At 35.6% G+C, this 13,972-nt stretch overlaps 1 protein-coding gene across 3 annotated transcripts in view; it reads right to left on the bottom strand.

Moving 5' to 3' along the window:
- Nucleotides 1-3,416: 3,416 nt before the first annotated feature.
- The window catches only part of prdm16 (PR domain containing 16), a 233,466-nt gene continuing 222,910 nt past the window's right edge, over nucleotides 3,417-13,972 (bottom strand). For 2 of the 3 annotated variants that reach the window (XM_056463090.1, XM_056463091.1), the window contains 2 exons: nucleotides 12,597-12,768; nucleotides 3,417-8,330 (listed from right to left, as the gene is read on the bottom strand). In XM_056463090.1, coding sequence (XP_056319065.1) covers nucleotides 8,196-8,330; nucleotides 12,597-12,768 — 307 coding nt within the window. In that variant the 3' untranslated portion in view covers nucleotides 3,417-8,195. The remainder of the gene's footprint in view (nucleotides 8,331-12,596; nucleotides 12,769-13,972) is intronic. The other variant, XM_056463092.1, reaches the window with a different exon arrangement.

The raw sequence follows: 13,972 nt of genomic DNA on the forward strand, positions 1-13,972 counted from the left end.
AGACAGACAGATAGATAGATAGATAGATAGATAGATAGATAGATAGATAGATGGATAGATGGATAGATGGATAAAATGGCCAAATGTTTATTTATCAATAATTGATGACATATTGCTTTTTTCGACACATTGGCCTGTGTGTTAATAAAACAGAGATCATTATTACACTTTAATGTTAACGGCATTTGCTATTTGGCAAATGTTTTGGCAATAGCCTATGTGAAGAGTTTAGATGCGAAAACCTTTAAATGCCATCTGAAATGTTCTTCTAAAATGAGCATTTTTATCAGGCTCCTGTGTGTATGTTCAGTAATTTTACTTTTATGCCAGAAATAGAAGTTCTTTTCATGGTCTTTAAAGTGAAATAAATCGACATAAACAAAGGAGGTGGAGAAAAATGTTCCATTTTGGACTGAAATTTCAGACGGCATTTAGAGGCTTTTGCATCCGAACTCTTCATGTTAAGTTTTGGTTGTTAATGTTACATCTGCGAAATAGTTTACAAAAACCAAATAGCCCACATTTTAAAAATATATAGCTATAGGCCTATTTTTATTGAACAAAATAGTTTTTAATGAACTTTTTTTTTGCTCTATACAGGCAAAGATATAACGATTAAAAATGATAAAATAACCGTGTATTACAACCGAAATAATTAAGAAAAGGATCATTTTAAGATTCACAACCATATAAAATTAATTACTGCCAATTATAAATAAATAAATCCATAAAGAATAAATATATGGATAATTTAGAACTAAATATCTCCTTTTGAGAGTATAGCGATGTATTTCTCTGTGATAGCTTACTGAACTAGTTTTCCAGAGAACCAGAGAAGTTATTTATTTTTGGGGGCACAATGAAAGGTTTGTGCTGAGAAAACAACAGCAACAACAACAACAACAACATCACCACAGTTGTGTTAACACAAGCAACAAACCATATAAAACCATATAAATAAAAAAATATTAGGTGTAAATAGTAACGCGACATGGGGCGAGGCGGTGGCTCAGTGGTGAACACTGTCGCCTCACCGTGTTGGCGTGGGTGTCCCCCACAGTCCAAAGACATGCGCTATAGGTGAATTAAACTGACTAAATCGATCGTAGTGTATGTGTGTGCATGTGATAGTTGTGTTTTCCAGTGGGTTGCCGCTGGAAGGACATTCGCTGCGTAAAACATGCTGGATAAGTTGGCAGTTCATTCCGCTGTGGCGACCACTGATGAATAAAGGTGGGTGTCCAAACTCAGTCCTGGCTGGCCAGTGTCCTGCTGAGTTTAGCTCCAACTTGCTTCGACACACCTGCCAGGAAGTTTATATTTTATCTAGTAAGAGCTTTATTAGCTGGTTCAGGTGTGTTTGATTAGGGTTGGAGCTAAACTCTCCAGGACACCGGCCCTCCAGGACCAAGGGTGGGCACCCCTGGGCCGAAGGAAAATAAATGAATGAATGAATCGGAATGAATGAACGAGTAAGCGCCATCTTGTGCTGAAAAACAGCATTTCCTTGCGTTTCTCTTCTCTTTCCGATCAAATCTGTTTAGACTGATATGATTTTCAGATTCCAGATATTAATGTATCATTTAAAAGGAAAAATTAACAAGACATGTTTTTGTTGCTGTCGCTAAAATGACTCAAATAAATAAAACAGTATTAAATAAGTAGATACTTCTTACATGAATAATATAGCGTGGATTAAAGTGAAAATAAAAGTAAAGTAAAATTACTTAAGCATAGACTGGATATAATGTTTTGAAAAGCTGAATTTTTTATCAATTAAATAAAAATATATTATATTGTACATTTATATTCGATGCAGTTACTGAACACGTGCCGAAGGCAACAATGTCATATTCAATATATCTGCAGTTGCATTCCATGCTTTCCATTTCTTTTTTCAGCCATTGACTGCACATTGTGATGTTTATGGATGACAGGTTATTATCAAATCTTATCAAATGAATGAACACACGTATTGTTAGTCTAATTAGAGATACATTATGAGCTGTGTCTGAACTCGCTTTGGCTAAAACCATCAAGTGATTTTTCCGACTTCAAACTACTTATTTCAATTGAGCCAACACAATTTTTTTAGGAGGACAACTTTATTGTTTTATGTTCAATCCACTTAAATTTATAAAAACAATTGAGTTAAAATGGATTTGTGTTGGAGCAACATGAAGGAATTGTGTGGAACCCAGCATTAACAGTGAATGCTGCACAAGACCTTTTCCTCTGATAAATTCTGCCATCTAGTGGATTCAGACGAAATAATCAGCAGTATCACAAAGAAGGGACTTATAAACTGCGTATTTTGAGTTATGTTTAATGTTTTGTTCCATAATGTTAGTTAATATAATAATAATAATAATAATAGACATCATTGTGGCGCAGTGGGTAGCATGATCGCCTCACAGCAAGAAGGTCACTGGTTCGAGCCTCAGCAGGGTCACTTGGCATTTCTCTGTGGACTTTGCATGTTCTCCATGTGGTCGTGTGGGTTTCCTCCGGGTGCTCCGGTTTCCCTCACAATTCAAAGACTTGAGCTATAGGTGAATTGGAATAGCTAAATTGTTCGTAGTGTATGTGTGTGAATGAGTCTGTATGGGTGTTTCCTAGTGATGGGTTGCAGCTGGAAAGGCATCCGCTGTGTAAAACATATGCTGGATAAGTTGGCGGTTCATTCCGCTGTGGTAACCTCTGAAGTAAAGACTAAACCGAAGGAAAATGAAAGAATGAAGTTAAAAGTGTGTGTCATAAGCGTAATATTATACTTATTTGATATGTAAACAATTTATGGGCTGAATTTAAACAAACAAATGAAACGTAGTAACGTACAACTTAATTTGTTTGTTTAAATTCAACCCAAATACATTGTTTACAAAATACAAAAGTTGAGTAAATCCAATTTTTCAGTGTACTATATTTTTATTTAGGCCTATTAGTATTATTATTATTATTAATAATACTACATCGTAAAACCCAACAGTCAACTTTGTCAAATGAAATGAGTGTAGTTAACTCAAATTTACTGAAAGTTAATTCTACTCATTTGAAAAGAGTTTTAAACTCAGTGTTGAAGGTAATAAGTTAACGAAATACCTCATTACTTCAACTTGAATGGAGTAAGTTCACAGTTCTCATATAGTTTCGTTTTTTTTTAACTATAACGGTTTGAGTTGACTTAACTTATTGGGTTTTACAGTACTCAAATTGCTTCATTTACTTAAATAAATTAAGTTCACAGTACTCAATAGGATTCGTTTTTGAACTTAAATGGTTTGTTGCAATCGGTATCCTCAAATGGTTTGAGTTACCTTAACTTTTTGGGTTTTACAGTGCATGATCATAACACAGGCCAGTTGAGTGCAATCCTGCAGTCTGATTCCTTAATAAAACAAAATACAGCGTTCATATAAAAAGCACACAGGTTTTTATTGCATATCAATTTCATGTATAAATTCTTCATAGCATTGGAAAGATTACATTTGGTATACATATCTATTCTACAGATTTAACATCAGAATCATGTCTTTTTCCATGAAATTGCTCTAAAGTACATCTTCAGTAATCACAAGCATCAAAAAAAGAAGAAGAATTTCAGAATTTTCAGTATTATTCTACAATCCTTAAATTTTCGTCATTTATTTCTCTCCCACAAGCATATTGTTCAGTTCAATAACCATCTGCCCATAGTATTTAAGGCAGTAAACAGGACTTAAAAGTCAAACCTACTAACCTAACCACATGTACAATAAGTGCATCTACAAATTCATTGTTGTTTTTTTTTTATTGTTTTTTCTTTCCTTTTTAATTTAAGATACACATTTCACAAATGGACACCATTATGACCTCTAAAACACAAGTCATGCACAATATTTTTTTTAATAAACATAACAGAAGCAATATACAACTCATATCCAAATGAAACAAGCACCATCTATTTTCAAACCCATGAATTTTCAGACATGTCAATGTCAATTTTTTCTGTTTTCGAAATACTATACACATTTATTTTGCTTTTAATAGACAGAAACCACATGATCGATGGTTTTTGAAATGATACGTTTGCAATGTAACAGTGGGCATTTTCATTGTTCATGTTGACCATATTTTGTAAATGATTTTAACAGTGTGGGTCAATTTCTTCACTGACAGCGCTTGCTAAGTACAGTAGTATGTGACATGAATTCTCCATACTCATAATTCCATTACATCTCCAGCAATCCTATGCGTCACACAGGCGTTGAGTAAATAATATAGTGAGGAGATACAGTATGAAACAGGGTAAGATTCATTTTTTTACACGGCGTGTTATCAAGCAGATTCCCTGTGACCGGCCAGTCAAATCCAGCTTGTTTGGTTTGTGTTTGCAGATAATGTTCAAAGCTCTTCTATCAGCGATTGAATATCATATGCGGTTTATTTTGAAAGCATCTGGTTATAAAAAAATGCCTGTATGACCCATGAGTTAAAGTGCTTGTTAAAACCAGCCCTGCTTGGAAAAATTCGGTACTAAGGTAGACGTTTAGATGTAAAGGAAAGGATGAACTAGGCAGATGTGTGTGTGCTGATTTTAGAGGTTTATGAGGATAAATTTGTATAATGGTATAATGTAGGTATTATAATGATAAGGTGGTTTTGTGAGGACATTTGTAATTCAAACGTCTTACAAATCATACTTATTATACGTAATAAAAGACATACTTTGAGTTTTTGTCTTGTTTCAAGTCCAAATATCTACAAATTCTTACACATTTTCAAGACAAGTACACAATTTTGTCTTGTTTTCAGAAATAATAATGAGGTTTTTCATTAAAACATGCAAAATGATCTTGTTTTTGCTTTGAAATATTCACAATATATTTTTTGCTTGTCTAGAACAGTGTTTCCCAAGCCTGTTCCTAAGGACACACCAACAGTACACATTTTTAACCTCTCCCTTATCAAACAGAGACATACAAAATATGTACTGTTGGTGTGCCTTCGGAAACACTGGTCTAAAAATGCTTCTTGATTTATGAATTTTGAGATATTTAGATTTAAAACAGACAAAAATCTAATTAAGAAAATATTTTGTTTTCCTTTTGTACTTATTAGGGTTGTGGTTAGGGTTAGGATAAGGCCATTTCATTTTTATAGTAGTTTTTACAGTATAAAATACATTACACCAATGAAGAGTCCTCATAATCCACTAAAACCAGTGTGTGTGTTTTAAGTGCTGAATTCAGGTAACGACGAGTTTTTGAAAATCCTAAAAGAAGCAAGAAAGAGTAAAGCAAAGGTACGGATTCCTGACATTCAATCAAGGAAAGGTAACTTACATATTAAATCTACTCTACACATTCATGATATGCATTCAGCTTTACGATTCATTCGCTGGCTTCACAGTTCAGAGCTGAAGAAGGACTCACGTGTGTATTTGGGCATTTTTCAGAAATCTCTTGTGAACATTAAGCTTCGCCGCTCTCCGTTTGATCGCAATCCACTATAAGAAGCCATTAGTTTCTTAAAAATGAGAGTAAACATGCCTTAAAAGTGACAGGTTTACTTTACTTAAAGTGAGTAACACTTTTATAAGTTGGAACTGCTGAGTTCATTTGCTTAATAACCCCGCAGGCACAAGACGTTAATATTAGGTTAGATTTAGGTCATGACGTCAGGTTACCGAAATTCAATGTCTAGCCAATGTCTAAGGACAACATTATTTTGATGTTTAATAACGATGTCAAATGATGTTGATATTTGGTTGATTTTAGGTTGTGTTGGAAAGAAACCAAAATCCAACATTGAGCCAACATCTTAAACCAACATCATATTGACGTCAAATACTAATGTATATTTGTCAGGTATGGCAACCAAAATCCAACGTCTGATAGACGTCATATTGGTAACGTCCACACTTTGTCAAGCTGTGACATCATTAGACGTTGATATTTTGTTTTTTTAGGTTGCGATGGAAAGTAACCAAAATTCAACATCTGTCTGACTTTAGACATTGACGTTGGGGTCTGACATCAAACCAATTTTCCTTTCCAAACAAAATGCAACATCCCACAACGTTGGGGTACAACATCAATCTCTGTCACGTTGACGTCCACACAACATCATAAGACATTAATATTAGGGTAGATTTAGGTCGTGATGTCAGGTGACTGAAATTCAATGTCTAGCCAATTACTAAGGACTACGTTATTTTTACGTCCAATAATGGTCAAATGACGTTGATATTTTGTTGATTTTAGGTTGTGTTGGACAGAAACAAAAATCCAACATTGAGCCAACATCTTAAACCAACGTCATATTGACGTCAAATACTGACATTTATTCATCAGGTATGGCAGCCAAAATCCAACGTCTGATAGATGTCATATTAGTAACATCCACACAACATCAATCTGTAACATCATTATACATTGATATTTAGTTGTTTTTAGGTTGCGTTGGAAAGTAATTAAATGTAACATCTGTCTGACTTTGCACATTGACGTCGACCTGACATTGGGTTCTGACGTCAAACCGATTTTCATTTTCAAACAAAATGCAATGTCCCACAATGTTGGGGTACATTGTCAATCTGACGTCAAGTTGACATCCTGTGCCCTTGTGGGAATTTTAAGGCAACAGTTTACTCAGTTTTTTTAAAGTCAACTAATTGCTTTTTACGTTTGTACTACAAAAGCAACATCGAGCATTTGAATAGTTGAGAGTTTGATGTTATTCATGACGAGGTAATGAATCTTCGAGTGGGATTTAGAAAACAAATGCGATTTCAAGACTTTATAAAGAGTGATAAAATGAGTAAAAATATCAACATATAATGCCCATCTATTTTAGTCACCTGATAGTTTAAGATTTTGTATGTATTTATTTATTTGAATCACGCAGTGCCTACGTTTCTAAATGGTTGAACAGACGCATCATAAACCAGACTTCACCATTTATCTGCTCAAAAACAAAACACATTCTTCTGTAATTCAGATTTTGGCAACTTTCTCCAGGAGGAAGAGTTTGAACAATTCTGAATTTTGTTATTTCCGTGATGTTGCAGTAATTTCAATCCTTCAAAAGAGTGGGTAACACATGTATTTTCTTCATTTTTTTTTCATTCATCAAAAAAGAAATCAAAATAAATAAAAGACAAACACTCATCAATGTAAGTAGCAACAACAGAGGAAACCAAACAAAAGGGAAAAAACTACCAACAGTGGAGGCGACCACTCGGAAAAAAACGAAATGATTGTCAAAGAAAAAGGGGGTTATTTGGCACACAACACTCTCTGCTACCGACTGTTAACTTAGTTTGTACATCATACAACAATATCGTACAAATTTGGTCCTTCACTAAAGATTTATATTAACATTCAAGCACAGATGTGCTCAAAAAAGAAACAATACTGCTTACCAAAAACAGAATATTACTGAATCCAACAAGAAGAAGAAAAGATTTTCCAATTGCCCCACTTGGAGAATAATTTAACTCTTCAAAACAAACGTTTCCGTTGGGACTAAAGGCATGTATACAGCTAAAATACTTAATACCATAACAACAATAATTACAATGATGCTATACACATGAAACAACCGTGCTGCGTGATTTATCCTGTGTAGATTCAGATAGGGACGAAACAAAACTAAATCCAGCATAAACGTTTCGAGTGGCTTGCAAACTGCAGGGCGGAATAGTTAGCATGCTAGTTGTGGGATAAACGTACAGTAAGTGCCAATGCTAATCTACTGTAAGACTTCGGTTGGGAGTTAAGCGTAAAGGAAACCTTAGTAGAAAAATCAACTCCAGAATGGAATGCTGAATAGAAACGCTTAAGTTGAAAAACACATCAGTCCACTCACAACCCAGCTTCTCTGAGAACGTTACGGAAACAAAACAAAAAGAGATCAGTCTCTGTGAAATGCATATCATTGAAAATGAGGTGGTTTTTGGAGTCAGATGCATTGGAGCTCTCTGGATGGAGCGTTTGATGAGAGAACATCACTACAGTAGCTGCGGATGGATGAAGAGGCTGTGGGATTGGATGATTTCGTGTGATGAAACTCTCCCGATTGGTTGGTTCCTGTGTCTGTCGCACTCAACAGTACATTCTCCTCCGTTCACGCATAGTGGTGGATCATCTCTTTTTTGACGCATCTTCGTGTTGGTCTGTAACTCCTCCTCCTCCTCCCTCCGTTCCGTGTTCTCAGATGTTGTTGAGGGGGTGAAAGGAGCTCGCCTCTGACGGCCCTCCTCCCATGTTGAGCCAGGCGTCCAAGGAGTTCTGGGAGGATGAATGCAGATTGGTGTTCTCAGAGAGAGAGAGCATCATTGCATAAGCCTGCGTGGAGAAGATGAGAGCAATTCCAGCGTTATGCATGTGATATTGAATTGCCAGAGAAAGTATATGTTAAGATTATATTGAAACATCTGTTAATATTTTCCAAAACCACTAACCATAGAGTTATGGGATCAGAAAAATATCAAGCTGTAAACTTTTTTTTAGATTTGAAATGGGGAAAAACCATGCATTATGGATGTGACCAAAAGAGTAAGCGAGTTTACAATATATAACATAATTTGTAGAAAATCTGAGTAACCGCACAACTCAAAATAAATAATGCTAATCAAAAGGAGAAGAGTTGACTCACTATAGGACAAAAATGATTGATTTTATTGGATTTTTGCATTTATGAGGGAAAATGGATGTGACAGACATGAAATTGTCACTTATGTGACTTTTTTGAGTATTTTAAAGTACTGTAAAATACTTTCTGACATTAACAATGTAGAAACGTTTTGCTATTTTGGTGAAAACTTTTGGTGAAAATTTTTTTCATGGCAAGGTTGACATTTGCATGGAATTACTCATGATCAAAGTACCAAAACATCATCTTTGTGCATTTACAGCCTGATCTCGAGAATAAACGTAACTTTTTATGGTCAGAAAAGTGGCTAATTTGTACAGTTTCATACAATTTCATTGTTACAAAAAACACACATATATATATATATATATACACAGTGCATGTGGAAAGTATTAGTAGTGCTTCACTTTTTCCACATTTTTTTATGCTACAGCCTTATTCCAAAATGGATTAAATTCATTTATTTCCTCTACACACAATACCCTATAATGACAATGTGAATAAAAGAGTTTTTGAAATTGTTGCAAATTTATTAAAAATAAAAAACCTGAATAATCACATGTACAGCAGTATTCACAGCCTTTGCTCAATACTTTGTTGACGCACCTTTAGCAGCAATTACTGCCTTAAGTCTTTTGAATATGATGCCACAAGCTTGGCACACCTGTCTTTGGGAATTTTTGCCCATTCCTCTTTGCAGTACCTCTCAATCTCTATCAGGTTGGATGGGAAGCGACGGTGTACAGCCATTTTCAGAGATGTTCAATAGGATTTAGGTCTGGGCTCTGGCTGGGCCACTCAAGGACATTCACCGAGTTGTTGTGAAGCCACTCTGTTGATATTTTGGCGGTGTGCTTTGGGTCATTGTCCTGCTGGAAGATGAACCGTCGCCCCAGTCTGAGGTCAAGAGCACTCTGAAGCAGGTTTTCATTCAGGATGTCGCTGTACATTGCTGCATTCATCTTTCCCTCTATCCTGACTAGTCTTCCAGTTCCTGCTGCTGAAAACATCCCCACAGCATGATGCTGCCATCACCGTGCTTCACTGTAGGTATTAGCCTGGTGATGAGAGGTGCCTGGTCTTTTCCAAACGTAACGCCTGGCATTCACTCTAAAGAGTTCAATTTTAGTCTCATCAGACCAGAGAATTTAGTTTCTTATGGTCTGAGAGTCCTTCAGATGGCTTTTGGCAAATTCCAAATGGGCAGTGGCTTCCGTCTGCCCACTCTACCATACAGGCCTGATTGGTGGATTGCTGCACAGATGGTTGTCCTTCTGTAAGCTTCTCCTCTCTCCACAGAAGAACGCTGGAGCTCAGACAGAGTGACCATCAGGTTATTGACCACCTTCCTGACTAAAGCCCTTCTTTAATGATCACTCGGCTTAGATGTCCGGCCAGCTCTAGAAAGAGTCCTGATGATTCCAAACATCTTCCACTTACAGATGATGGAGGTCACTGTGCTCATTGGAACTTTCAGAGCAGCAGAAATTTTTCTTTAACCTTCCCCAGCCTTGTGCTTCAAGACAATCCTCGGAGGTCTACAGACAATTCCTTTGTCTTCATGCTTGGTTTGTGCTTTGACATGCACTGTCAATGCTGGAACCTCAAGAATGATCAGTGGAAATAGAATGTGCCTGAGCTCAATTTACAGCAAAGACTGTGCATGTGATTTTTCAGGTTTTTTATTTTTAATAGTTTTTTATTTTTAATAGATTTGCAGCAAATCTTTTCACATTGTCATAATGGGGTATTGTGTGGAGAATGCTGAGGAAATAAATGAATTTAATCCATTTTGAAATAAGGCTGTAGCACTATGTAAGCACTATGAATACTTTCTGGATGTGTATATATATATATATATATATATATATATATATATATGGGATGAGCAAATAGCAATTTAATGGGCCACTAAATAAAAAAAGTTTACAATTTTTTTTAACGTTTACATTGTCACTTTTAGGATCAAACCACTATTGATACATAAATGTTTTGACTTCTATGGTCTGTGTTGCTTTCATATTTCAGCGTTCTTGGTCCATTTAATTGGTTCACACAAAGATTTGGATTGAATTTAATAAAACCAAACCTGCCAAGTGTAAACACACCCTAATGATATAATGTCACTTAAATTTAAATCATGTAATAAAGCTGTGGAGTCAAATCACTCCACGCTTCCTGTGGATTGGCGATATTAAAACAAAACCGTTGACTGGAATCACACACAAACAACAGGTAACAACTTCACATGAAATGTCGAGACCAGAAGACAATCTAAAGATTGATATACAAGGAAATGACACAGAAAGCTTAGAGTGTTAGTTAAGTTAATGTCATTCACTTAATGTTGTTGAACATTGAAAATATTCAATACTCATAAAACAAAATAAAAAATGACAATGATTAGCTAGCGCAGAAGTTGTATGTTGTACAATTGAAGACAAAATTATGATATTTGTTTTTGTCCTATTTTCAAATATTTCCCATGTGATGTTTAACAGAGCAAGGAAACCTCACAGTATTTCTATAAATGTCTATTTCTGGAAAAAAATCATATTTCTTTTATTTTGGCTGGAATAAAATAACTGCTAAGGTTATTATTATTAATATTATTTTTATTTTTACCTGATTGTCTACATAATCACTGTTGTCCAATGACTTGCCTAGTTAACCTACAGTACTCAACTTTCGAAGTAAATCAAAAATGTTTTCCAAAATTGTCCTAGGACAAGAACGGGAGTTGTTCAATACTTTAAGGACAATTTTGGTGAAAGGTGATGATCCACTTCAATTGTTGACTACTGTAGTGAAGTCATTAAATTGCTCAATACTAGTATATTGCAAGATGGCTAGCAAATTAAAATGTGCTGTCATCATGGCAAAGACGAAAGAAATGAGTTATTAAAACAATTATGCTATCTCTCGGTTAAATATAACTTGAAAAATATTTTTAAAAATAACACAAATTTTACAGGAGGGCTAATAATTTTGTCTTCAACTGTATAGTTTTGCTGCATCTATTTTTGCAGGAATTCCCAACCTTATGAGTTGAACCACAATGACCCTCAATTTTACAGGAAATTACAAACGTATATGTGTGTGTATATACACTCAAAAAATTTGATTTGCTCTTCCCAGCAAGCACAGGACATCGATATAATGTCAGATTGATGTTGTGCCCCAACGCCATGGGGTTGTTGCATTTTGTTTAAAAATGAAAATAGGGTTGACGTCAGAACCCAACATCAGGCCAACCTAAAATCAACCAAATTTCAACATCTAATAATGTTACAGCTTGATGTTGTGTGGACGTTACAACGATGACGTCTATCAGACGTTGGATTTTGGTTGCCATACCTGACGAATAAATGTCAGTATTTGACATCAATATGGTTTAAGATGTTGGCTTGACGTTGGATTTTGGTCACTTTCCAACACAACCTAAAATCAACCAAATATCAACATCGTTATTGGATGTCAAAATAATGTTATCCTCAGACGCTGGCTAGACATTAAAATTTGGTCATCTGACGTCACAACCTAAATCTAACCTAATATTAACGTCTTATGACATTGTGGGCCTGCTGCAATTGTTCAAACTAATTTAAATTGGCTTGAAACAACACAATTCTTGAGCTTTTTTTCAGGTACAACTTAATTGTTTCATGTTCAATCCACTTAAATGTGTAAATACTAATAAGTTAGCTTAATTCCTTCATGTTGTCCCCACACAAACTGATTGCATGGAACCCAGCATTTTTTACAGTGTATGTTAACATTATTCACATTTAACATAATATATTATATATCATATTTATTTGACTTTTTTTGTTATCGTCTCAACCCTGGCTGGGAAAACCTGAAAAATGTTGTAAAGCAAAACTACAATGAACTCTGTCCATATTCATGTATAACTCTCTGTCCTTCTCTCGTGCTCTGGAGCAGGTACGGTCACATACCTGGGTTTTAGCCTGCCTGAAAAGTGTTTCTTTCAGCGCCTCCGACTCTACCGAGGGGCTAAAAATGTCTTTAATGTCATAGGGCTCCTCGGTGGCCTTATGGAAGTCCAGGCTTTTGGGGAAACCAGGCAGAGGTTCCAGATCTAACAGGCCTGCATCCTCCTCAATACACCTGTACCGGGAAGGGGAGGGGGGAGGCCAAGGGTTTTAAAGAGAGGGGACCCTCGGTTAGATCTAAATACTCCCGACTGAATGCATTTGAGGAGCATGCAGTGGAAGAGATGGTGACGGGACATCCAAAAAAAAAATCAAACTAGCAGATGAAAGCACAAAACAAATGGTTTCAATGTGTATCTCTCTGTCCATGCAGAGTTAAATGAGATACAGGAAGTCTCCATTCCTGTCGTTTCACATTAAAGATGGATCTTTGAAACATTTTGATGCCGATGGCAGGGATGGGATGAAAACAGTGGAGTGAATGAAAACGCAACAGAAGTGGATGCTTCAAAAACTGCATGGGTGCAGAATTGTAAGACAGTGGTAAACTGTTTTTCCCATTTTTAGCAGGCACACATACAGTACTGACAGATGACTAGTTAGCTGATTAGTTAGTGTTAGTGGTTGTGAGTGAACTGACAGACAATGAGGCATCACAGGGGCAAACACGATGGGAATCAACAACATACGTACAGTACAATCTATTCAACAATATTTACATGCTATTTTTATGTTCTTCTGTAGCCTGATAATGATGCTCGCGTAAACATACTGCATACTGTAGATAGTGTACTCTGATGCTCTTAAATGACCATTCAACCAAAACTCAAACCTTTCTGCATTCTGAAAGTGCAAAGTCGCAATCTTCGCTGTTGTTAAACAGTATGTGTTTGTGTGGATTAATGAATTAACTTATTTAGTTTCGGAGTTTATGCTTTGAGAAAGGTTCGTAAGCAAGAACTTGATCTCGACACACCCAAAGAGCAATGGCAATATGTTTGCATAATTAAAATATGACAATTTAAAATAATTTTGCTACATTCAATTCTAAAAAAATATTGCAATAATAATTAATATTGTATTATTGGTGCCCAATTGGTAAACATTGATCAATATATTTAAAGACATAATTAGGCGCTGCACAATATATATCGTTTCAGCATCGATATCGCAATGTGTGCATCCGCAATAGTGACATCACATAGATATGCAAAGTTGAGTTGACTTGCAGTAGATTTTTAATATTTACATATACAAAACCATAAAGCACTGTTACTTTCACTTTTATCTTTGCTTTATTGCATTCACCAATGCTTGCAGTTTGTTTATTACATTTTATGCATGACTCCCTCCTCTGCAGAATTATTCCAATCAATCAA

Source organism: Danio aesculapii, chromosome 8 (genome assembly GCF_903798145.1).
Source record: "Danio aesculapii chromosome 8, fDanAes4.1, whole genome shotgun sequence".
Classification (NCBI taxonomy): Eukaryota; Metazoa; Chordata; class Actinopteri; order Cypriniformes; family Danionidae; genus Danio; species Danio aesculapii.